The sequence below is a fragment of the Leuresthes tenuis genome, unplaced genomic scaffold (genome assembly GCF_036924035.1).
Source record: "Leuresthes tenuis unplaced genomic scaffold, fLeuTen1.0.hap1 SCAF_19, whole genome shotgun sequence".
Taxonomy (NCBI): Eukaryota; Metazoa; Chordata; class Actinopteri; order Atheriniformes; family Atherinopsidae; genus Leuresthes; species Leuresthes tenuis.
The window spans coordinates 30,386,613-30,413,756 of record NW_027325373.1 but is presented as its reverse complement, the minus strand read 5'-3'; the positions used below and the strand labels follow the sequence as shown (position 1 = coordinate 30,413,756).

The 27,144-nt window shown below is 42.1% G+C and overlaps 1 protein-coding gene across 2 annotated transcripts in view; it reads left to right on the top strand.

The window, feature by feature from the left end:
* The first annotated feature begins 307 nt into the window (after window positions 1–307).
* LOC140276633 (LIM/homeobox protein LMX-1.2-like) overlaps window positions 308–27,144 on the top strand; it is a 72,414-nt gene continuing 45,577 nt past the window's right edge. Inside the window, exons 1-3 of one of the 2 annotated variants that reach the window (XM_072371412.1) lie at window positions 308–374; window positions 1,002–1,015; window positions 1,254–1,423. In XM_072371412.1, coding sequence (XP_072227513.1) covers window positions 308–374; window positions 1,002–1,015; window positions 1,254–1,423 — 251 coding nt within the window. Of the gene's footprint in view, window positions 375–1,001; window positions 1,016–1,236; window positions 1,424–27,144 lie in introns of both variants that reach the window. The other variant, XM_072371411.1, reaches the window with a different exon arrangement.

The window sequence follows — 27,144 nt, the reverse complement described above, 5'->3', positions numbered from 1 at the left end:
CATCCACAGCAGTACCGCTGAAGGGAGGGTTTCTGTCTGCTGTTACCCTTTTCAGTGACAGAGTCGGACTTCACATTCAGAACTGCAGGATCCGCTTCCCTCCAGCACCCTGGGCTTACATCAGCTGATACTCATCCTCATTGATAAAGGGTTTCAGCTTAGTATCTTGGAGCCCTTGTTCATTTAACAGCAGCTCTCAGGCGGCAGGGACTAAAGACAGTCCGGGATCTCTCAGTTTATAGAAACTGCAACAAGTGTGTCGCGTGCAGAGAGGCGCGAGTCGGTCGGCTCTGCTGGTTGTGTGAAGATGCTGAATGACATAAAAATAGAGGATCGTCTTCTCAGTGATGCCAGCTCATTGCACGTTATAATGGGTGAGTTCAGAGTGCTCTCTAAACTCGTGTGCTGGCAGCGGAGGGAGGTGGCTGCCCCTCAGCAGAGGCACCAGCCAGACAGGAGTCGTCTGTCGGGTTTAGTAGAAACTGCTTGATTTTTAATTTTTTTTTCTTTTATCGGTCGGTATTCGTGTTCAGCCTTCTCTCATCCCGCTGTTGCTTGAATTAATTCTGATGGCAGTTTGGTTTTAGGCCTGTTTTTGGGCTGTAGCCTGTGTTATCTCTGTAGTTGTCTGTTCATACTGATGAGTTTATCCAGTGTGCTATAGCCAATATTTCTAAAGGAATGAAACGCGTTATTTCAGGAACAGCAGCAAATGTGATGTGGTTTTGAGCATCATTGTCTTCGCTCCTGTCACATTATAAGGAGCAAGAAAAACAAAAGGTAGAACCAACTGGGAATACATGAAAAACAGTTTCAGTTCTTTCAGAGCAGCCAGAATCAGCGGGTATATGCTAGAATTAAACAAGAGAACACGAAGATAGAATCGGCACAGCGTGTCCGAGGCAGGCCTACACAACAATGGACCTGAGTGGATCCGGGCCACAGGTACACTTTCTACCCGCTTAGTTTAAGTGAGGAGACAGAAACATGCCAGCACGGAGATGTTAAACACAATGTTTGACCTTTACTTTTAGCCTTTCATGCAAACCACGGACCATAACACACAATGTAGGAAAAAACAATGATTCTTTCCATTCACGACCTCAGTGTTTCCTCTGGCTGTTACGCATTTTATTTCATTCTGTTTTATTTTATTTGACTTTATTTTATTATTCTGTGCTTAGACAAGCTGTGCTGCAGCTCACGAGTCTTCCGTTCTCCCTTGCTGTGTCTCAGGCGGTGACTCTGCCCAGCAGGCCGTGTGTGCGGGCTGCACGCGGATCATCTCAGACCGCTTCCTGATGCGGGTCAACGACGCATCTTGGCACGAGGGGTGCCTGCAATGCGCCGCGTGCCAGCAGCCGCTCACTTCCACCTGCTATTTCAAGGACACCAAACTGTACTGCAGGAGCGACTACCAACGGTAAGACAGTTTGTTTCTGTAGCCGCTGTCGGCTCGGCCTCAGCGGGCCTTCAGGCGCGCATGCAGCGGCCGGAGGTAAAGATAGCTTTAAAACGTACAGAACAGTAAGAAACGAGAAACAAAAATTATCACCATTTGAGTGTTAGCACACCACTGCTTGAATCTGATCTTTATATTAAAAAACGCACTATGATTCAGTAATGAGACAATTTGATTTATCTGCGCTTCCTTTCGCAATCCTCATTCTATTCAGCCTTTTTCCCCAAGGCACCCAAAATACTACCACTCTAAAAAATGATTACCACTTTAAAATGAATGGACAAACAAAGGAAACTGTCAGAACTTCTTTGTGATAACAATTTATCACTGTTACTGTTCACAGGAAAATCAACATCATACAAGTAAAAATACACTATAAGAATGGCACAATCAGTTATATTCTAGTAATTTCATTTGAATTTTTTCCATTTTGAGTTTTGAGTTGATGAAATACTTGTTGATGTCTTAATATTAACATTCACAAATGTGCACTAGCATTAATGTCATTTATTTATTTTATTTAAGAAGATAGATCGTGAAAGTAACACCATGCAACATAAATCTTTTAGATCAGAAAGTGTGCACTGATGCTGACTGCATGTTTTTTGGATGACTGTTATCACATTACTCATTTTACTAACTGAATTCAGAGGAAAAATTATGGATAACTAATAAAATGTCAGTGTGCAGTGTGTTTTGAGTTTTAAAGTGTGACTTTAGTTTACACCTAAATTGCACATTATTCATACTAATTCCATGTGTATAAAGGACAAGTATGAAAAGACTTCACATGTGAATAGTTTTGGCTGCAAAATGTAATCAGGTTCTTGAAGGGATGTATCCTTCAATATGCAAATATCTAGGGAACCATATAAAATTATGCCTTTCAATAAGGTACAGGGCAGAGGTGGCATGAGCAACATGTCAGAGAGCTGGTTGTAGGTGTCATGCAAACTGTATATTTCATCAGTCTCAGTCTGATGTGCTGATATTGTATGAACAATGTTACTGGAAGGAACCATGTAGCTGGGTGGTCTTGCTTGTTGCACTGAGGTTTCTTCAGAGAAGCTGGCACTGCAGGCCATCTGACTGTCACATCATCTCTCTGCTGGGTTTCTCTGTCTTGCTGTCTGCTCTTCTTAGGGCCTTTGTCCACCGCTACAGCTTCAGTGTTACTGCTGCAAGTTGAAGGTCTGTTGACCAACAGCTGGCAGCATGTATCCTCAGTAAGTTTACACAGAGACCCTGGCGGCTTAAACTTCCAGCAGCAACAGACCGACGGCATTGAATGTGTTTGTAGATTTTTATATCTCATCAGGAAAGATTTGTTGTTAAATCTGTTTTGTTGAATAGCATATGAAAGCATTTTATTAAATGAAATAATAACATACAACAAAAGTAATCAGAACTGGGGAGCAAACACTGGAAAATGCACAAGAAAACACAAAGGCAAGATGTTTTAAATGAAGGCTAACAGGATGTTGCAGAACTGAAGGGTCTGCTCCCAAAGCCCCATCTTAACCTGAGAACTACTAACAGAGATCCACAAAGGTTCTCAGCGTAGGCTTCGACTTATAGCTGGTTAGCAAGCCACAAATGAACCAAAGAGCAAATTCCATAAAAAATATGATTTTTTTACACCGAGTCTCACAGGAATACAATGGAAAAATTAAATGAATGAAGCATGAATGTAATTTTCAAAATATTTTGTCGATTAATTAATGGATTTGTAGATTAATCAAGAACAATTAGTACAAATGCCAAATAAGACTAGGTCTGGTGAAGATAATATTTTAATAAACACGTAGCTGTGATGTCAGACAGACATGTATGCAAATACAGATCATGATATATCTAGCAAATCATACAAATCAACCTTGGTCATCTTGGCTAGTAGGCCGGAAGGTTTTAGGTTTTAGTATATATCTATATAATATACTCATCCATATGATAGCAATGGGGAAATTAGATATGGCCGATAACAGTGATGTCAACTGAGGTAGTCCAAATTTATATTATTTCATTAAGAACAAGAGAGGCAAAAGTAATTAATCAATAAATAACAAATTAAGTAATTGATTAACAAGTAGACTGGCCTGTTAGACTGTTAGATCTAATGCAAAAAATATTAGGATTTTTTCTTCATTATTTTCATCAAAAGAAACTAAAAACAACCTTTTGTTAATTAAATTAAGTCCAAATATCTACATGAATAATTCTGTGATTCTACAATAGGTGCCTTACTTTTCCACAGAGAGCTCTGTTTTGATCAAGCATTACCCCTGGAGGAGAAAACATTTGTGCTCCTCTGTATCTGAAAAATACAAATACAAATATCAGAAGATAAGATGCTACCATTTAGAGCCCTGCGCGGGACTGTTTTCTTTATCCCGCTCCCGCTGAATTTCAGATCATTACCGCCCGCTCCCGCAACGTGTGTGTCCACACCCGCCCGCACCCGCAAAACGGGTGTTTATGCCCGCACAATAATAGAAATGCATTGATTTTGTGTCTTCTCCCGTCCCGCAGGAGAAAACACGTCATTTTATAGGCTATTAATAAAGAGATTCATCGACAATTGAGAAACTTCTCCAAATGTCAGACTTGTCTTGCTTTGTCTTTGTGCTGTAAAGACCTTCTTTGAGCTTCCATTCCACATTATTTATTGACTTCCTGTTGATAGGACATATCCCGATCCCGCAGTAAGTTTTTTTTTTAGCCTCCCGCTCCCGCCCGCAGCAAAGTTCATACCGCCCACTCCCACGAGATTTGAGTTGGGGACCCAATCCCAATGCAGCCCTCTACTACCATGTTTATGCATTTAGCAGACACTTTTATCCAAAGCGACTTACAGATAGGCATGTAGGGTAAGGGGGTCTTACCTAAGGACCCCTACTGGAGTTAGTACCTTTCATGTAGGGGATTTGAACTCAGGTCTCCCACATGGCAGGTGGCAATCATACCACTACACTATCCAGTGTATTTAACCGTCTATCTGTTGTCAAAATTATGCTCCTGTAACAAATACTATATCGAAAAAGAATAGTGACTAAAATTTACCACAAGTTAAGGAATATTTCAGTTGTTAGCACAACAGCTTTAGAAGGAAATTTTTAATGACACATACAGAAGCATAATTCATAATATACTCTAATTTCTCATTTATTTGTTATAGCTTAAGTAAAGAGTTGAGAAATGGAATGAAGAAAGCCACTTATTTCAAAATGCCATCTCACCATACACCCCAAAACCTGATGGGGCCACAGTAATTATGACAGGTGCCTTGGCGAGGTCAGGTGACCATGTTTTAGACTGTGAAGGAGCTCAGGGTAGATGGATAACCTCAACAATCTCTTTACTGTAGAAAGTGTAACAACTAAAATTAGTAGAAAACTAGTTTTAAGACATTTATTGACAATCCGGAGATCCTCTGCCATCTTTGCTCCTCAAAGACTCAGCCTTTCATTGATGATGCTTTTGTATGAAATCATTATTACGATCACCTGTTGACACTGTCAGGAACGGTGGAGGATGGTAGGACCCAGATGAAGACTTCCAAATCAAAAAGGTTTATTCCAAACACAAAACGAGGAGACGTGGTCTCTGGGGCCGGAGACCGTCTGGCGGACGGCCAAACCTCCGGCGACCCGGACGCCCCTTCAGGGCAGTGAGGAGAGGACAGGACATCCGTGAACCAGCCCGGGCTCTCCCTGGCGGCAGAAAGAACAGGCGTGGGTCCACTTGGACTCCCACTGGTGAAGGTAGTGGTGGGGGTGCGCCCACCTGGGCTTCCGTGGGTGTGGGCGATGACAAAGATGCGCCCACTTGGGCTTCTGTGGGCGACGGCGAGGACAAGGCTGCGCCCCCCTGGGCTTCCGCGGGCGATGGCGAGGATGACGATGAGCCCACCCGGGCCTCCACAGGTGAAGGCGAGGACGACGGTGCGTCCACCCGACCCACCCCCGGCGACGCCCACAGCCCTCCCCCAGGAACGGCTCCCAGACGTTCGCAACTCAGGGTGGGAGGGACGGGCTCCGAACGCAGGCGCAAAGGCCGGCTCGGACGAGGATGAGCCCGGTGGAAGGGCCGGCTCTGGCGAGGAGGAGCCCGGCGGAAAGGCCGGTTCGGATGAGCCCGGCGGAAAGGCCGGTTCGGATGAGCCCGGCGGAAAGGCCGGCTTGGACGAGGAGAAGACCGGCTGGAAGAGGCCGGCTCAAGCTCGGAGGAGGGATCCGGCGGCGAGGCCGGTTCAGGTGAAGAGATGACTGGCTGGAACAAGGCCGGCAGAGACGTGGCGCCCGGCTGGAAGGCCGGCAGAGACGTGGAGCCCGACTGTGTTCCAGCCGGCAGAGACGTGGAGCCCGGCTGGAACACAGTCGGGCTCGTGGCTGCAGCTGTCCATGTCCATTCATGGCTACCACGGCTGCGAGTCGGAACCATTGAACCATTCCAAACCTGCTTCATACTTATTGTTCTTTTGTTGCACCTGTAGCACCCGGCAGAGTTCTTTATCATGAAGAGAAAGCTGTATTGAATGAAAAGTGCTCAGACTGAAAATGTCTTTGTTACTGTTTTGATTTATTTCAACCATAGTTGCTCAATCTTATCAGTTACTTATCAGTATCAACTGTTATGTGTGAAGCTTAAAACTGTAACCTTCTCCATCCAGGGGGTCCCTGTACCAGGAGTCTGAATCTGCTATTAAAATGCAAGTGGCTGACTTCTCTTTGAAGGCTGATGTGCATGGCACGTTAAATAAAAAGCTGCCTACTATGTAGAAAACAGATGTAGCTGTTTTATGTGTCACTTCTGTTGCATGAGATGTAGTAGACTTGTGGTTTTTGGAACATTTGGAATTTGGAACAGGTTCAGTGTCATTAGTGGCTTATTGTTGTGGGGCTGCTATTTACTTTTATATTTGAGGTTTTGATTGTGTTGAAGTAAATTGATCCTGCCATGAGTTTTCTGATTTTACCCTGGCCTCATGGGGACACAGAGACTGTATTTTTCCAAAAGCCTATAAACCGTAGAGCAAAAGGTTGTTCATTTTAGCCTCATAGCTATCGGGGACTGCTTAAGGGTTTTTGTTCGTTTTTGGAGTTTCTTTGGTTTGTTAGAGAGAGTTGATATCATGGCATGGTATTTAAAACACATGATGGATTAGTTAGGGGCCAACATTCTCCCTATGACAGTAATTAGTCATTTTGATCTTCTTTATTACTTCATGTAACCGTATAGATGCACAACCATTTGCATATTCTATGGTTCGTGCAATAAAGGACACTTTGAAGAAATTTGAAGGAATTTTTCCACCTCTCTACTTTGGTGGTTGTCTATAATAATTCTATATATTGCATTTCTATTAATTAAGTCAAAACCTAACTGTATGAAACAATTATATGTTATTTGAAGTGTCATTGTACTGCATCTTGTGTGATTTTTGCTCCTTACCCTGCATTATAAGCTTTCATTATTCATCATTAAACAAGGAAGTATGTGGGATATATCATTCTAAAACAAAGCAGGTTTATTTTATTAGAAACCAGAGGACTTTGTGTGTTAAGCATTAATCAAAGCAGAGACCCCCTGCAGGTGAAGATCCGAAAGTAAATCCTCAACCCAGACACAGCAGGCTGTCGAGGACTCAATACGCTCTGTACCTCCTGGGGGTGGGGGAAAAAGAAAAGAGAAGGGCAGTGTCTAAAGTCAATGTAAAGAAACAACATGGACACCAGCAGGAACTACTTAAAGCACTGTTCTGTTTGGGTACCTCAGCTGATCACCGGCCAAAGCCAGCCCTAGACAAACAAGCTCTTGTAAAAAGTTTGCAGATTGGGTTTCATCGCCTCTTCAAAATCTTGCCCAGGCAGCATCAGGTTATGCTTCTACAGTTTCCACCATTATCTAACTACAGTGATTGATGCTGCTGCTCCTCTGACCCCACCTCGACTTCAAACAGCGGCAACACGAAACAGTCTGCGGACATAGAGCACAAGACACTAGGGAGGGAGTGAGACAGGCAACTGTTTGAGGAATACCTCTGCTTTTCATGATGCAATGACATTATTGGGCACTTTTTAGATTTCAAACCTGCATGAGGCAGACACACAATCATACATTTTGTAATTCTGAAAGAATGAATATGATGAATAATATAATGAATGAATGTTTTTGATAAAAAATCTGCAAGATACATGTGTGTAGCTGTTACATGTTTCACAGGTCATGATTTACTGATAAGGTTGCTGAATGATGATATATCTGATGGTATGTCTGATGAAGAAAGCAGCAGTGACAGTGCTGTTTCAGAAACTTGTGAAGGCAACTTTGATGCATTTATGAATATGTACGTTAGCTACTTTTTCAAGCTTTGGCAAAAGGTGACAGAATTAAGTAGCTGTGATTCAAGAAAAAGCAGATTGTCCACTAATAACATGTTGAGCTCAAGACTCTGAACCCAAACTTTTCCCTCATGCCAGATCGATACCTTAAATTGCAGGCAAGCGAAACATGGAATTTGTAAATGCAGTTCATATTTGTCACACATACTCCAGGCATCAACTGCTGGATGAAAACGCCAACACTTGAAAATATTGAAAAAAAAGGTTTTGATAGTTAGCCTATATTGATAAAAAGGTAAATGCTGAAATTCAGTGGAAACAGGTTAAGTAAATAAATAAATGATGGGATATAGAAATTATATAATCATTCAATCATTCAAAAGATGAATAGAAAAAAATACACTGTAAACAAAAGTTGTCTGTGTATGCTGATAGCAATGTGAGTTTAGGCTTTTAGCTAAAGGCTAACAGAAACCCACTAACATGATCATTGGAACAGTTCTAACATGTGGTGTTCAGCAGATGTAATATATACAATAATAAAACAATTGTTGTATTGTGTCAGCATTTCGTGCAGTAATAAACTTATTAACACTAATAAGGCAAAGCCACATTGTCAGTGAGAGAATGTTGTTATTTTTTGCTGACCTGCTGGTGGCACTGGAGGAGAATTTAGATGTGTGATACATCCTCAGGGGAACATTAATGCCTGTAGAAAGATTCATGGAGATCTACCAAAAATGTTGATTGTTAACATTTTCACAAGGCACAACATGATTGTGCCTTGAGATGACAATTGTTGTAATTTGGCGCTATATAAATAAAATTTAATTGAATTAAGCTGGAACACTAGCTGAAACCCTTTTTTTTAAATTGTGTAATATAGCATATACAAAACAATCTGTTAAAAATTAAAATATGCGTTCCCTTAACAGCAGTGAGAAAACCAAGTAAAGCACTGGATGACTATAAGGGCAGCAAAATGATGTTGCACAGATCATTCACAGAATAAAATGTGTTGCTGCTGCACACAATTCTCCCTTTACAGCCAGCTTCCTGTTGTTTTATTACACTAACTTTGGTGTCATATAGAGAGTGATCTCTTCTGTCTCTTTTCACTGACCTAACAGCTTGACATTCCTCTGTCACACTAGGACAGGCTCTAAAATTTGAAAGAGATACAAATCATTGTTAAAAGGGGCCACAGGCAGACTCTGATTCGTGCTTGTCACTGAGAGGATGATAATCAATCAGCTTGCGAACATTGATGGTACCCCATCAGTCATGTTTAACACCAAAGTATTAGTTTGTTTGATGGAATCCCAGGTCCATCAGATGCTAAGTGAGAATACCGATACTACAGTACTACTTCAAAAATGGTTGGGAGGCACAAACTATAAATGAAAATATAATGTAATCAATTATTTGCATATTGTTTAAATCCTTTGATTATTTTCTATTTTTCAAAAAGACAAGGTGTTAAAAGGGACATATTATAGAAAAATCACTTTTTTCTATGCTTGAGCAGATATTTGGATGTCTGAGGTCACCACCAATACAAAAGCCAACACAACCCTGGCTTTCCATTTTAGGCCCCCTTGGTTTGAAAATATGTCACTCAACAAGTCATTCCCATTTTAAGTGTAAACTTACATCACTCATCAAGTTCACTCCACCTCCTCTGCTAAGCCTGGACCTCTAAGCCCCGCCCACTCGCATCCACCCTGCTGGACGGATGAAGCCAGCTTCTGGTGGAAATGTTCTGCTGTCAGCTGCACTGAGGAGCATGCATCTTCCATCCAGCAGCAGCCTCAGAGGATATAAGAGCCCAGTGGATAAACTATATCTGAGGCTAATGTTCCAGCAGAGTTAGCTAAAGACTGTGAATGTGCAGCAGCCACTTTTCATCCCACTGTTTTAACAACTTGGTCCAGTTCAACGCTGGACTGAAGGAACTGAGCCACAAAGAGGATCAGTTCCAACTCTCAGAGCTGAACTTCAGAGCAGGGAAATGGAAGTATCTGGGAAATAATTCCTCGTGGTGTATTTATTTAGCCTTATTCAGTGAAGTTTTATTTATATAGCACCCTATCATAATCACAATGACATACACCAACTTCTAAACACTTATTGCTGTTACTTTTTAAAAGATTTTTCAACACAACACTGGTCCTCTCCTCACTCTCAATGCTACATTGAATGCAATGTATTGCTCTCGGTTGCACTATTGGCATGTTTCTACAAAAGTAGGTCTCCAAGTACAATAATTTAATGATGTTAATATATACAAAAGATTTAAATGCAGTAATTAACGGTACACATGCATTACTACGAGTTACGCTGTGGACATCTCCGGCTTGAGCCATTACAGGTTTACTAACATGTATTGCTAACTTACAGCGCTATACTGATAAACCATTTACCTCTCAGCTCAGTAGATATTGATATATAGAGGTGGAATATATTTGTTATAACAGGAGAAATGGTTTCATTATGTTTGCGTTTACTGTAAAGTGAGTAGAGGAGGGAGTTGTCGCTCAAACCATGGCCCTTCGGCTCCGCCCCACTAAACAGCCTGGTCTTAGGAGAGATGCTACAATAGAAGGAAATATTTGATCAAAGAAGAAGACCACTCAAAGAAACACTGAATATATATTCTCGTTGACTAAGGACAGGCAGGATATTCATTTTCAGTTATTATAACCGCTCTAACTCTGTACAGATATAATTGAAATTAACTATTTCTTATATAAAATGTATACTAATATGTATCTGTTTGTGAAGAAAATATGAATATATTTTATTTGCCTTAATTTAGTTTTTCCATTAAAATTCATGACAGTGAGAACTGTGAGGTGCACAAGATGACAGGGAAATAATATGACTTAACAATTAAAATGATTTCAGTATTGTGGTTGGTATATTCTTTAGCTTGTTTCTTGTGTCATATTTATGACTTAAGAAAGAGAAAAGCACATGAATCATCAGGACTGTATGTATTCTCTGTGTTATTTAGGTTAGTTAAAGGCAGTAACTGCAAAAGCTGTCTGTGACTGGGTCTTATTTTGAAGTGGACCTACCACATTTTTACTGCTCGTTGTTTTACTGGTGAACATTTATTTCTCCACCCTTGTATTTCCACATTAAGTCTTGCTATGGAAAGCTGCAATTCTCAAATAGTCCCTGAACTGAGGGAGTCTGTGCAGTGTACTCGTAATGAGCTTGAGGATCAAAGAGTGAACCATACTAGCAGAGCCAAACCACTGAACCACCAGGGAGTGGAGGTGGAAGTGGGGGGCACAGACTACTTTGCAGTATGGGTCATAACTGCCAGATTTATGGAACACTCTAGGAAGGGACAGCATGTCAGAGGAGTTAGTTGAAGTCATTATTTTTATTACTAGTTAGAGAGAAGTTAGAGAGAAAATCAGAACTAGGGACTCCTGTCACTTACATTTCCACTGTTTTTTTTATTTATTTCTAACATCAAACTAAAGGTAATAATTACTTACTGCCAGTGGTTGGATATGGTACAGTCAACATCCACCAGAAGTCCTGATGTTATTTGTTGTTTTTCAGGCTCCTACTTCATTTTGTCAGCTGTTTGGGAGAAAAAAGTCTGCCATTTTTTCAGTGGAATAATATTATTATTTTGCAGTTGGGATCCATCAGAGGAGGTAAGAACATTAAGCTTACCAGGGTCAGCACCAACTCTGTCTGCTGTGATGCATTATTCCATCTCAAGCTCTGTGGGGTTGTAACATCTCTCCATTCTAACATACACATCCATCAACCACCATGAAGCTACATTCTTTTACCCCCCCCCCCCCCCCCCCCCAAAAAAAAAAAAGCAGACAATCACAGTGTGGGCAGAGTTATTAAATAAACCAAGGTTAGATGCTTTCATTCTATAATTATAAGAGATAATTCATTACAATAGCTACATCATCATATATATGTCTGCTCACAGAAAAAGCTGTTGTGGATTTTAGTGGGCTGCACTTCGTTTCTTTCATGGTAAAATGTTTACAAAGAGGAGGATTCTGTTATTTAGCCTGGACAATACTCTTGTCTGAAGATAGCAGCTTCCTGCTCTGACAGATACACATTAGCCAATCTGTTGTTGGCTTTGTGTCTCTCTCCCCTCCCTCTGCTGTCTTGTTTTATCAGCACTGTGCATCTCTCCTAAGAATCTGGCTGGCATTTAACACGCCGAGACGACACAACACCCAGAGGGCTCATCCAAAACCTGCCTGCTCCAAGCTGTCCTCTTTATTGGCTTCCTGCTCTTTTCAGTTCTTAGTCATTCAAACTCATGGCACACTACAGACACATACTCCTCCAGTCTGTATTTACAGTTATTTCTCTCTTTTGCTTCTTACTCTATGTTTATTTTTAAACCATATTTTTTCTCTTTGGATTCTTCCTGAAGAAGGAGGAAGAAAATGACTATGACAGCACCTTTAGCACCAGGGTGACAGTATTACTTTATTGCTATTGTGTAATTATACTAATTACAGTAGTGTGAATTTTAATTGTAATTACCGACAGGTGTCTGTTATCTTTTGAGCTCCATACACTATGTTTGCCTTTGGGCTCTCTTTTTAGGCAGAACATGTAGAATCGTTGACGCAAACTGACAATGGGAGTTTTCCCCTTCTTTTTTTATTTATTTTGAACCTGCATTTTGCTCAGATTTGTGAGATTGCAACATTGTGGCCAGTCACTAATAACCTGCTTTGAAGCAGGGCAACAACTGGAGCAAATGTGTTTATGTATTGTAGAACTTGTGATATCATTAACAATGCTCATTTTGGTTGCTGAAAAGAATAATATCTGATCTATAACAGCTGCTGAGACACTTAGTCCCACACATAGAATAGAATAGAAAGCCTTTATTGTCATTGAATGACTTGCATACAATGAAATCAGGAGCGCTGCTCTGTTTGGTGCCACATATATACAAAAGAAAAACAGCAATAAAGTAAGAAGTTGAATAAAAGTATTAAACATAATAAGGTCAATAAAAGTATATACATAATTGCACTGGCCAAGTGTATTGCACGTACAGGTGGAGGGGCAGGGTGATTGCACATAGATTTATTTTGCATGAGAAGATTTAAAGTCAGTGTGTTTTATGGTGAAGAGTATTTAGAGTTCTGATGGCTCTGGGGAAGAAACTGTCTCTGAGCCTATTCGTTCTGTCTATATGTGACCTGTAGTGCTGGCCTGAGGGCAGCAGGTTAAAGAAGTGATGACCGGGGTGGGTCCTTCGACCTGCTAGCGAATCGTCAGCTGGCAATATTGTCCAGGGAGGGCAGAGAGCAACCAGTGATTCTCTGAGCTGTGTTGATCACTCTCTGCAGAGCTCTCCTGCCTGCTGCTGTTGGCTGTTTCTCATGAGCACCCTCAGGGAATGGAGACGTTGCTGAGCCTTCTTCACCACAGCCTTGGTGTTAGCAGACCAGGAGAGGTCGTCCGTGATGCAGACGCCCGGGAATTTAAAAGTGTGAACCCTTTCAACGCAGTCCCCGTTGATGATCAGAGGGGCCAGTTCGGAAGTTCAGGATGAGTTCTTTTGTTTTTGCGGTGTTCAGTGAAAGGTTGTTAGCAGAACACCACGCTGACAGGTTACCAACCTCATCTCTGTACGGCAACTCTTCCCTGCCTGAGATGAGCCCGACAAAGGTGGTGTCATCAGCAAATTTGATGATGGTGTTGGAGAGATGGGTTGGTGTACAGTTGTAATCACAGTAAATATCAGTTCAAATATTGAATTTCACAAAAAGAAGCAACAAGTTGTAAAAAGACAAGGAAGACAACCATTAACACAACCTGATCTGATATAAAAACCTGATCTGTCTTATGATCATTCTCGCTCATCAGGACAATGATACAGAGCACAGGACTCTATCCATCAGAATAACAATGTGGTTTTGAGTTTTTTCGTCTGAAAACAATGTTACACTCATGAATGACCCCGATAACTTAGCAAAGTATTTAACTTTACTACTTTAAATTGTCACACTGCATTCCACAGCCAGCTTGTCTCAGCAAACTTCATTACTTTTGTGTGTTCCCTGAAAACAGAGTATTTACATCACACCACTCTGGTAATGTGTATTTTTAGTGCACTGTCTAATAAATAGTTGTTTTCTCAATTTGCTTGTCTTTTGTAGATTTGTAAGTATTTTCTAAAGTTTCGGTGCTTTCAGATCTTCTGGTCATCGAGCCTCCTTCTTAGCAGAATAAAAGAGCTGGGGGAAAAAAATCACTTCTGCTCCACACACCGCCCTCACCCCCACCTTTCCCTCATTTATTATCCAGCCTCAATGTGGTGATCTCATCTCAGAGGTTGAGGACTTTTTTTCTACTTTTTGTAGTAGTGTTGTGTGTGTGCATGCTTGACTGTATATGTGTTTCACATCCTCACCTGGAGGTCAACATCTCTGTATAAACACAGTAGGAATTACCTTTGTGTGAAGTGATGTGTTCAACCAAAACTGTGTGAGCAAGAACTTTGTTTCTTTTCCCCACAATATGTTTTTTTCTGTTGACTCTGCAGTGGGGAATCTTTGTAAGAAAATATAAAAGCAGCCATACTGTATCATCCAATTATCCAACTGTGCTGTCCAAATGAGAGGAAAAAATGATTGTTTCGAAATGGCTTTGTCTCTGAAATCCCCTTCAGTTATCAAGTCAGCATGTCATTAGCTCTCTCACAGATTTTTTACCTTAATGGAAATGCAAATAATATAAACCATATATAAGCAGCTCCCTTTCAGTGACATGGAGAATAAAAGCGACTTCAGGAAATTTAATGCCTAAGCAGTTTCAGTGCTGGTTTGGAGTCAGAGCCTCCAACCAGTTATTTTTGATCATTAAAGCTCTAGCTCCAGTCCTAAAAACTGGTGATACTATAGCACCAACTACTTGCAGGGCCAGAGCAAAATGCGGCTAATGTCGGGGGTGGGGGCATTGTTGTGGAGACCAAACAGACCAGATAATATGTTGTAACCACCATGTCTGAAAATCCAGAGACAGTATAGAATCTTGTCTGCTTGATTCAGGAGAGAACAATAGACATGAGCTTTGACATGGACAAGAAGTTCAAGCAGCAGTGGAGGAACATGTACTCAATATTCCTTTAATTTTTCTACTGTTTGATATTTTTTAAATGTTGTCCTGGCATGTAAAAACCTTATAATAGAAAGAAATTGTACTTCTTTTTCATGAGACTCTATCTTTAATATGAAGGTTGACAAGAATTGCGTAGAGAAACTAACTGAAGGACATTAACAATATGTTGATGAATATGTTGATAATAACACTTGTGGTTTCACAAGTGTTTTAATCAAAACAGGTTTAAAATGTTTTTTCAAACAGTAAATGTGAAACCAGACTACACAACACCGTCCACCACATACAGACCAAAGATGAGGTCACCTTTTCCAGCTTGACTGAGTTTGTCAGCAGGGCAGACAATGGTTTATTTTGGAAGGTCACTGCCTTCTTACCAAAACACAAACTAACTGAAGCCAAGACCAACTTTCTGACTCATGTGTTCACAAAGTTGATTAACAGGTTAATCTTAAATCATTCCTAGAGATTTTTGCAGCGAAATGAATAACTTGTATGTATTCCACCATTCATTGTTGTTCTATCAATTTATTGTTTTCAAACTCACTTAATGATGGCAAAATCTCACTTTCTTTATTTTTCTTTTTAACCATTACTGTATGCTCTTGACATAATTTGTGCTCATGAATGAAAAAATGTAGTATAGTTAATTATTATTGTAATATTATAGTAAATTTGAGTTAATTTCCCTTGTAGCTTTATATGTTAAACAGACCTAATAGTATCTGCTTGTATTGCCAAATCCTGTTTTTCAGGATGCTGTTATTTTAGTTGTTTTTCCTTTCCAAACCTGAGGTATACATAAATAGAGACTATAAACTGTCATGCCACATACATCTGAGCAGAAAACTGTATGACAGGACAATTAGATTAGATTAGATCTCCCTTTATTGTCACACAATGGGGAAATTCACATTGTCACAGCAGCAAGAAAGATAAAGATAAAGATAAAGACAAAAAAACAATAGAAAACACAACAGCAGGTAGTATCAGACAATAGCAGCAGTTGTACATGGGCTTGTGAATTGCACAGTGTAGTAATTGTTATTGCACATTTTATTTTATTTTGATTTATTTTGATTTACTGATGGTGTCCTGCATGGGGTGGGAGACAATCTATCATTGCTAACTGTCTTTTTGAGTTTAAAATGTAGTTGTGTTTTCACAAAAAAAATAATAAAGAAGAAAAACTACAACAGGAATCAGTGTGGGTGTACTGCTGCTTCAGTGGTTAAATCAAAAACAGGTGGTCATCAAGCCTTTTAGTCTGGTGTAAGCAGAAGTCCTCTCTGGGTGTGTTTATTATTCTCTCACACACAAAAGACCTTCAACAGTTGACACACTTAGCAAACTATCTCCTCAGTGTTGTCTGACTAAAAGTAGTGTATCACTTTTGTTGTACAAAAGCCCAACATTCAGTTCAATGTGTACTTGATAAATACATCCACTGCTTTATGCTTAACCAGGGACAGGTCGTGGAGGTCCCATGTTCAGGAGGAAAACCCTGACATCCCTTTCCCGAGCAGCACTCTACAGCTCATACTGGGGGAGTCAAGGCATTCCCAGGTCAGAGGGGATATATAATCCCAACGAGTTCTGGGTATGTCCCGGGGCTTACTCTTAGTTGGACGTACCTGAGAAATCTCCAAAGTGAGGTGACCAGGAAGCATCCTAGCCAGATGCCCAAGCCACGTCAACTGACTCCTTTTGATGCGGAGTAGTAGCGGCTCTACTCCAAGTTCCCTTTCCGATGGCCGAAGTCCTCACCATATTTTTAAGGCTGAGCCCTGCCACCCTCTGGAGGAAATCCATTTCAGCCTCTTGTATCTGCGACCTCATCTTTTGGTCACTACTCATGTCTCATGTAAATTGAAAGCTTCACCTTCTGGTTTTGCTCATTCTTTACCATGATGGACCGGAGCAACACTCTCATAATACTGATGAAGTGCCAATCTTCTTGTCCATCTCTTGCTCCAATCTGCCATCATCTTTGAAAAAGATCCTGAGATACTTCATCTGATGCAGGGACTCATCCTAAACCCAGAGAGAGCATTCCACCTTTTTCTGGTTGAGAACTATGGGCTCAGATTTGGAAGAGCAGACTGTCATCCCATCTACCTTATACTATATATACATAGTGTGTGCTGAAGGCCTTGGCATGAAGATGACAACAGAACCAGATCATCAAAAAACAAAGACGTCCTGAGGTTCCCAAACCAGACACCATCCTCTCCCCAACTACACCTTGAGATCCCTCGAGATCCTGTCCATGATCGTTATAAACAGTATCATGATAAGGGGCAGCCCTGGAGTCCAATATGCACTATAAATGAGTTTCTACTACTGCCAAGAATGCAGACACAGCTCTTGCTTTGCTTTATCACCTTAAAAATATATCAAGGCTAAAATATCTGATGTCTCAGCAGGACCTGGAAAAACTAGTCCATGCATTCATCTTTAGTAGGCTTGATTATTGTAACAGCATCTTTACAGGTCTACCTAAAAAGTCAGTTAGACAACTGTAGCTCATCCAGAACTCAGCTGCTCGAGTCCTCACTAAGACCAAAACAGTGGAGCACATCAGTCCAGCTCTGAAGTCTACACTGGCTGCCTGTCCATCAGAGGATAGACTTTAAAGTTCTAATGCTGGTCTATAAAGCTCTGAATGGTCAAGGACCAAAATACATCAGTGACCTCCTGACCCACTATGAACCTTCCAGACCCCTCAGGTCATCTGGATCCGGTTTTTTATCAGTTCCCAGAGTCAGAACCAGACATGGAGAAGCTGCATTCAGCTTCTATGCTCCACATGTCTGGAACAAACTCTCAGAAAGCCTCAGATCAGCTGAAACACTGCATTTGAATAAGCTTGAGTTTCAAAACGGAATCATATTTTAACTATTGATTTTATCTTTCATATATATAATCTTTTCTGATTTTATCTATTGTTCTTATTTCTTTCTTTTGTTTAAATTTTAAATCATGCTTTTTATTTCTTCTGTTTTAATGTCTCTGTAAAGCACTTTGAATCACCTTGTTGTTGAATTGTGCTATACAAATAAACTTGCCTTGCCTTGCCTTGCCTTGCCTTGCCTTGCCTTGCCTTGCCTTGCCTTGCCTTGCCTTGCCTTGCTTTGGTTATACAGGAACCGAATAAAGCAAACCCGGTACCCCATAATCCTTTTTTGTTGGCTTTCCTTCCTGCTTTGGCTGCAGCAGTCTCACAGATATGTAGATTGTGATTGGTCAAATTATACCAGCTCTATCAGTTTTACATGGATGCAAGCATATCACTCCTGCATACTACTGCACACTCCCCACATAATTCCTCGTGGGACATGGGCCATAAGCCTTCTCCAAGTCCACAAAACGCATCTAGACTAGATGGTCAAACTCCCACGATCCCCTCGGTAACTCTGCAAGGGTAAAAATGTGGTCCACTGCTTCAATACCTGGGGAAAATACGGACTGCTCCTTCTGAATCCAAGATTAGAAAATCCGCAAGAGCCTCTTCTCCACCACTTACCCTGGAGTAAACTTTTCCGGGGAGGCTGAGCAGTGTGATCCCCCCGTAGTTGTAACATTCTCTGGTCACCTTTCTTGAAAATGGGAACTACCAAAACAGTCTGCCACTCCACAGGCATTGTCCCAGACTACCATGCAACACTGAAGAGGCATATCAGTCAAAACAGCCCAACAATGTCCAGAGCATTCAGCATCTCAGGGAGAATCCTGTCCACCACTGGCACTTTGCCACAGGGAAGCATTTAAACTATATCCGCTACCTCGGACAAATCCTCAGACAGCCTCCTTATTAGAGGACATGCTGGCTGGATTGAGAAGATTTTCAAAGTGCTCCTTCGCATGCCATGACATCTTCAGTTTGGGTCAGCAGTTCCCAGTTAACCTTCACTACCCGCTTGGGCTTAATAGGCAGTCTTCCCCACCAATGGATCCAACTCACCACCCGGTGTGATCAGTTGACTGCTCTGCCCCTTTCTTCACCCGAGTGTCCAAGACATATAACCGCAAGTCTACAACTACAACGTCGATCTTTGACTTTTGGCCTAAGGTGGCCTGGTACCATGTACACACATGACCGCCGTATGCTCGCACAGTGTTCATGATAGACAATCCATGACTAGCACAGAAGTAAAAAAACAAGGTTAGGTTCAGATCAGGAAGGCCGTTCCTCTCAATCCCGCCTCTCCAGGTCACTCCAGGTCACTCCAGGTCACTCCAGTAATGCCCACATGGGCATTGAAGTCCCCCTGAAGAACAAGAGAATTCTCAGATGGCAGAACCTTCCCTTCTCCAACTTGCAGCCGTAGCGAGATGAACTTTTTGCTCACAAGGGATAACTTCAATGCCTAGGCACTCACAAAGGGGCTTGTGAGGTTTCGGTTTTCTGGGCAAGGTGACTAAGTCTTTACACGGGTGCCTGTATGATTTTTCTTTGGGTTTTTATGTGTTTGTATACTGCCTGTATAATAGAAAATCTGATAATATTGAAAAAAGAAGAAAGCAAAGAAAGACTTGCAATCTCTTTCTACAGGGAGACACAATCAAGGTGGAAGCATAAACCTTTGCCCATATACATATGGAAAAAAACTATAGATATTAGAACACCGACTATGCATAAAAGCAACCCAAGGCTCATAGTGAAAACAGGACGATAAACCAACTCGGACTGTCAAAATTAACGCATTAATAACAAGTTAACACAAAGTTTCTCTTAACGCCACTAATTTCTTTGATGCAAGTTTAAAGTAGTGTGACCTTTGGTCCGCCCCCTGATGCGAGAAAACAAGAAGGGATGTAGCCTAATCTTGGTTCGAATCGTGACTGGGGCTTTTCTGTGTGGAGTTTGCATGTTCTCACATGTGTGGGTTCTCTGCTGGTACTCTGGCTTCCTCCCACCATCCAAAAACATGTTAGGTTAATTGGTGACTCTGAATTGTCCCTAGGAGTGGGTGTGAGTGTGCATGGTTGTGTGTCTCATTTGTCTCTGTGTGATCCTGTGACTGGCAACCCATTCAGGCTGTACCCCACCCCTCGCACAGTAACAGATGTGATAGGCTCCAAAGCACAATACTTTATTAAGCATTATTCTCACTCTTTACTTCTTGAGTCGGTCATCGGAGACCTTGTATGTACTCTCTTGTTGTTTACAGATTAGATCCTAAGTTTCAGCTGGTACTGCAGCACATGCATCCATTTTCTTGACGATGTCTAGAGTAGTAATATGGTTTACAGCAAATGGGCTCATACTGTTGGAAAACTTATGATTCCTTGTCTTTACTGTTTTTTATACTCAAGATCCTGAGGTGAGCAAAACATTTTTAATTTCACCCTGCATAACAGTATAGCAGGCAAGCCTGTGGCTGCTCAGGAAGGCATCACGAGTCCATGCACCAAGTTAGGCATCGATACATCAATGTATCACAGAGATATGGCCTCACTTCCTGTTTGGCGTGTTGGCGCTGAGTTTGATTGGCTGCTACAGGCAAACGGAAGTGAAATTAAAAGATACACATGATAACTTTTATTAGGGCTTGGTCTGATGATTCTACGTGTCAAGTCCTGTGTAAATCAGACCGTCTGGGTGACCTGAAATGGTTTTGGAAAGATTTTGATAAAATTCAAAATGGCAGAAAATCCATGGTGAAAATGACATCATATGGTGTAATGAACTCGTCTTGATCCAGGGATTCCAACTGTACCTCATTTGTGAAATTTGGACCAATGGGTCATAAGATATAAGCAAAAATGCATTTTTGCTACATATAGCGCCCCTTAAAGGTCAAAGGTCACCGAAATTCTTGGTCTTAAAGAAGTGGTCATGAGTCTGTGTTAGAAGTTAGATGTCAAAATATCAAAAGGTTGCTGAGATATGGCCTCACTTCCTGTTTACCGTCATCGCCGCAAAGTTTGATTGGTTGTAGTGGGTGAACAAAGTTGAAATTGAAAAATCCATCGCTGAGGGGACGCTGATATCCGGCTTGAGGTTAGGAAAGGTGGCGCAGAGGGGGAGCTGATACCAAAACACACATTTAAATGGCGAGAGATCCGTGGCAGAAGTAGGTAGAGAATTGTGGGCATACTCAACCCCAAGAAGGTGAGACTCTTGTGGCATCGACGTTCGCGCTCCTCAGGTGGAGCCCCTGCTGCATGGGTTCCTCCGGTGGACGGGCTGGAGATCCCAGACCAAAGCGTTGAGAGGTGCAGGCATCACTGGCGTCAACCCCTTGAAAGAGGCCTCTTGGAAACCAGAACTGGAGCCGCTGGCAGCCGCTGGCAGCAGCTGGCAGCCACTCTCTCGCTCGCCCACTGTCTCTCTCTCCCTCCTCTAACTGTTGATCTGAGCTTCCAGGGCCCATCCATGTTGTCGGGAAGTTGCAGAGGCGCTAGCTGGTCCTTTATGGGGCCTGCTAGCTCGGCTATGAACATCTCTGTTCAAACCAAATAGTTCCAGCTGCTAGTCGCTGCCAGGGTGCGGAACTTGATGGCGTAGTCATTCACTGCTCTCTTTCCCTGGCGAAGATAAACTGAGGCACATGCCGCTTCAGTCTTTAGTTTTGCCATGTTTTCCTTAGTTTCTCTTGCCCTGGAGGCTAAATGCTGAGGAGAGTAATTGGTGAGTGAGTGCAGCCGAGGGGAGAAACACAGGTGATGTGGATGAAGCTGATGGCAAGGCAAGAGAAGCTAAGGAAAACATGGCAAAACTAAAGACTGAATCAGGAACTTAAAACATAACAAAACTAGCTCCTGCAAACGCACAAAACCATAGCTGGCCCCACAGGCCCCTGGCTGACGTCTTCCTCCTCCTTTTAAAGGTAGCCCAGCTGATTAGGCCTACTCAGCTACAGCTGGGACAACTCACCTGGCTGCATCACGAAGAAGAACACAAACTCACAACATACTATATGACCCTCGGGTTGTAACACCCCCACCCATAAAAAAACAAAACAAACTTTGGTTTGTTTTAAAAATGTTCACAATAAAAAACACAAAACCCTTACCTCACACATGGACAATGCATCCACTACCACCTTCTCCACTCCTTTCTTGTATTGGACTTCTATGTTATATTCTTGCACCAATAATGTCCACCGCATTAACCATTGGTTATGGTTGTACATCTACCCCAAGAAAACCAGAGGGTTGTGATCAGTGTACACTGTCACTGGGAGGGTACGGGAACCAACATATGCATCAAAGTGCTGAAAAGCAAGCAGCATCGTCAGGATTTCTTTCTCAATGGATGAATAGTTAAACTGATGATTCTTAAACCTGACTAAGAAGAAACACACTGGCACCCCATCAGCACCATCCTGCAGGAGGACTGCTCCAGCATCACAAGCACTGACATCCACTTCTAGTTCAAAAGGGCTTGAAAACCTAGGTGCAGCTAAAACTGGTGCACAGCACAGCAGGGATCTGGCAGCATCGAAAGCTTGTTGACAGCCCTTTGTCCATTTAAAAGGAACATTTGGGCTACACCTTTGTGTGAGAGGAGCAACCACCACGGAGAAATTTCTACAGCCATACTCAGAAAAACGGCGTAGTTCACGTCTGGTGGTGGGCACTAGATATTGCTTTACAGCTATAATTTGAGCTACAACTGCTCAGCAGTCCTCCGATCTATATCTGTCACACCTCTGCATTTCTCTGACCACTATTTCATTCAGTTCAGAGTGAGTCTCCCAAGAAGATCATCTGCTTCGACCGCGATGATTTCCTTCCGCCGCAATCTCCGCAACCTGTCGCCCACCCGCTTCTCCTCCGTTGTTGCCTCCGCTCTTCCAACCTCCAGCACATTCTCCTCCCTTCAGGTTAATGATAACACGGAGTCACTTTGCTCTACTCTGAGCTTATCTCTGGATAGTCTGTGTCCTCTATCCACCAAACCCTCCCGATCCTCCCAGTCTCACCCCTGGCTTAATGATACTCTCCGAGCGTTGCGCACCAATCTCAGAGCTGCCGAAAGGAAATGGCACAAGTCAAAAGATCCGGCAGATCTAGCTAAACTCCAGACGCTACTGTCATCATTCGCATCCAGTGTTACTGATGCAAAAAAGTCTTTCTACATCAACAAGATTCATAGTACTACTGACACCCGGAAACTTTTTTCCACCTTCAAAACTCTACTTAATCCTCCGCCTCCGCCACCTGCTACCAATCTAACAGCAGACACCTTTGCCTGATTTTTTACTGACAAAGTGGCAGCTGTAAGCAAACAGTTTACCAAACCTGGTACCACAAAATCTGCATGCAGAAGTCCTACTGCATCATTTTCCTCATTTACCCCTCTCGCTCAGAGCAGTGTGTCTAAACTTCTCACATGTAGCCGTCCTTCTACATGCCCGCTGGACCCCGTCCCTACTAATCTTCTCCAATCCATTGCTCCTACTGTAACTGCAGCAGTCACGCATGTGATTAATGCTTCACTGACATCGGGCACATTTCCTACCACATTCAAGCAAGCTCAGGTTACACCGCTGCTCAAGAAACCTTCCCTCCCTCCAACTCATGTGGAGAATTATCGGCCGGTCTCTCTCCTCCCGTTTCTATCTAAAACCATTGAAAGGGTGGTCTTTAAGCAGGTCACTGATTACCTCTCACATAACGACCTCCTTGACCCAAACCAATCTGGGTTTAAAAGTGGACACTCCACCGAAACGGCTCTGTTAGCTGTGACAGAAGCCTTAAAAGAAGCCAGAGCGACAGCTAAGTCCTCTGTACTTATCCTGCTCGACTTATCAGCTGCATTTGACACTGTCAACCACAGTATCCTTTTGTCCATACTCTCTAGCATGGGCATCACAGGGAGAGCACACTCCTGGTTTGAATCATACCTCACTGGTCAGTCCTTCAAAGTATCCTGGCTTGGTCACACTTCTGCAGCGCACCACCTCGCCACAGGGGTCCCCCAAGGCTCAGTACTGGGACCTCTTCTCTTTGCCATATACACCAACTCAATGGGACAGATCATCCGATCACATGGCTTCTCATACCAATGTTATGCTGATGATACCCAGCTCTATCTGTCATTCCCACCTGATGACCACACGGTCTCAGCACGAATCTCAGACTCTCTGACATATCAACATGGATGAAAGCCCATCACCTCCAACTTAACCTCCCAAAAACTGAGCTGCTTGTCTTCCCAACCAAACCAACCATACACCACAGCATCTGCATCCAAACCGAATCCCTATCTCTTGCTCCATCAAAGGTTGCTAGAAACTTGGGTGTCATGATTGATGACCAACTAACCTTCAAAGATCACGTTGTTCGTTCATGCCGCTTTGCATTACTAAACATAAGAAAAATGAGACCATACCTAACCCAACATGCCACCCAACTTCTGGTGCAGGCCATGGTCATCTCCCGCCTTGACTACTGCAATGCCCTCCTAACTGGTCTCCCAGCCTGTACTATGAAACCTCTGCAGATGGTCCAGAACGCGGCGGCGCGTCTGGTCTTCGATCAGCCTAAAAGAACACACGTCACCCCTCTGTTCATTGAACTCCACTGGCTACCCTTACCCACCCGCATCAAATTCAAGTCACTGATGTTAGCTACAAAGTGCTTAATGGAACGGCTCCCATCTACTTGAATGCTCTTGCAAAGGCTTGCATCACAACTCGGTCAGGATTGTCGTCTAGCAGTGCCTACACCACGCCTAAGACAATCCAAACTCTATTCATGTATCGTCCCACGATGGTGGAATGACCTACCGAGCACTACCAGAACAGGGGCGTCCCTGTCTATCTTCAAGAAACTCTTGAAAACCCAGCTCTTCAGAGAGCATCTCCTATCCTAGCACTCACCTTGTACTTAATTCAATTCAATTCAATTCAATTTTATTTATATAGCGCCAGATTACAACAATTGTCATCTCAAGGCACTTAAGTAATATAGTCCAATTCAAGCCAATTGGAATTCAATTCATTGTAATCATAATCCAATTAATTCATATAGAGCCAATTCAAAAATTAATATCCTAGCTAAGGAAACCAACAGATTGCACTGAAACTTGTCTTCAGTCCAATCTCCAGTCCTGAGCGTGCCTGTGGCGACTGTGGAAAGGAACGACTCCCTTTTAACAGGAAGAAACCTCTGACAGAACCAGACTCAGGAAGGGTGGCCATCCGCCTCGACCAGCTGGGGTTTGAGAAGACAGAAAAGAGGGAAAAGAGGGGGGAAAAACACCATAACACCATTCAAATTATATCTGTTGGAACAGGGAAACACAAGTTAATAACCACAATAATGTCACATGTACATAAAATCAATTGTGAAATTAAACAGGGGGAAAAAGAGAGCAAAGTGAGGAAAGGTGTGACAGATAAGGTCCCCCAGCAGTCTAAGCCTATAGCAGCTTAACTATGGGATGTTTCAGGATTACCTGAGCCATCCCTAACTATAAGCTTTATCAAAAAGGAAAGTTTTAAGCCTAATCTTAAAAGTGGAAAGGGTGTCTGCTTCCCGGACATTTACTGGCAGCTTATTCCACAAGAGAGGGGCCTGATAACTGAAGGCTCTACCTCCCATTGTACTTTTAGAAACTCTGGGAACAACAAGTAAACCTGCAGTTTGGGATCGAAGTGCTCTGTTAGGAAAATACCTTACAATGAGATCTTTAAGATATGATGGAGCTCGGTCATTTAGAGCTTTATATGTGAGGAGAAGAATCTTAAATTCTATTCTGAATTTAACAGGGACCCAATGAAGAGAAGCTAAAACTGGAGAAACATGATCTCTCCTGTTAGTTCTCATCAGAACTCTGGCTGCAGCATTTTGGATCAGCTGGAGGCTTTTCAGAGAATATGTGGGACAGCCCAATAATAAGGAATTACAGTTGTCCAATCTTGAAGTAACAAATGCATGAACTAGTTTCTCTGCATCACCCTGAGACAGGATGTTCCTGATTTTAACAATATTACGAAGGTGAAAGAAGGCAGTCCTAGAAACCAGTTTTATATGTGCGTCAAACGATAAATTCTGGTCAAAAATAACTCCAAGGTTCCTCACTGTAGAACTAGAAGCCAAGGAAATACCATCTAGAGTAACTATATAACTAGACAATTTCTCCCTGAAGTGCTCAGGTCCAAAGAGAACAACTTCAGTTTTGTCTGAATTTAGAAGCAGACAGTTCTGAGTCATCCAGGTCTTTATGTCTTTAAGACAGGCTTGTAGTCTGACCAACCTATTGGTTTCATCTGGTTTCATAGATAAGTACAGCTGAGTATCATCAGCATAACAATGGAAATTTATGCCATGCTGTCTGATAATGTTACCTAATGGAAGCATGTATAAAGTAAAAAGAATCGGTCCAAGCACAGAACCCTGTGGAACTCCATGACTTACTCCAACGTGTGAGGAAGATTCTTCATTTACAAGAACAAACTGGAATCTATCAGATAAATATGACTTAAACCAGCCAAATGCAGTTCCTTTAATCCCAATAACATGTTCAAGTCTCTGTAACAGAATGCTGTGATCGATCGTATCAAATGCAGCACTGAGATCCAATAGGACAAGCACAGAAACAAGTCCGCTATCAGAGGCTAAGAGAAGATCATTGGTAACTTTCACCAGTGCTGTTTCTGTGCTATGATGCACTCTGAATCCTGAATGAAACTCTTCAAACTGATTATTTCTATGTAAATGATCACAAAGTTGAACTGCAACTATTTTTTCAAGAACTTTAGATAAAAAAGGGAGATTGGATATAGGTCGATAGTTAGCCAACACTTCTGAATCAAGAGTAGGTTTTTTAAGTAAACGTTTAATTACAGCAACCTTAAAAGTCTGAGGTACATATACTGTCAACAAAGACCGATTGATCAAATCCAATATGGAAGTGTCAATTAAGGGGAAAACCTCCTTGAACAGTCTGGTTGGGATTGGGTCTAACATACAAGTTGATGGTTTAGAAGAGACTATTGCTGTTGTTAGCTCAGAAAGATCAACTGGGCAGAAGCTGTCTAAATACAAATCAGGTTCTAAAGATACTTCTAAAGCTGCTCTACTTGATGATACATCAGTGATAATAGTGGGAAGGATTCCATTAATCTTCTCTCTGATAGAAACAATTTTATTGATGAAGAATCTCATGAAATCATCACTGCTGAGAGTTAAAGGAATACATGGCTCAACAGAGCTCGGACTCTTTGTCAGCCTGGCAACAGT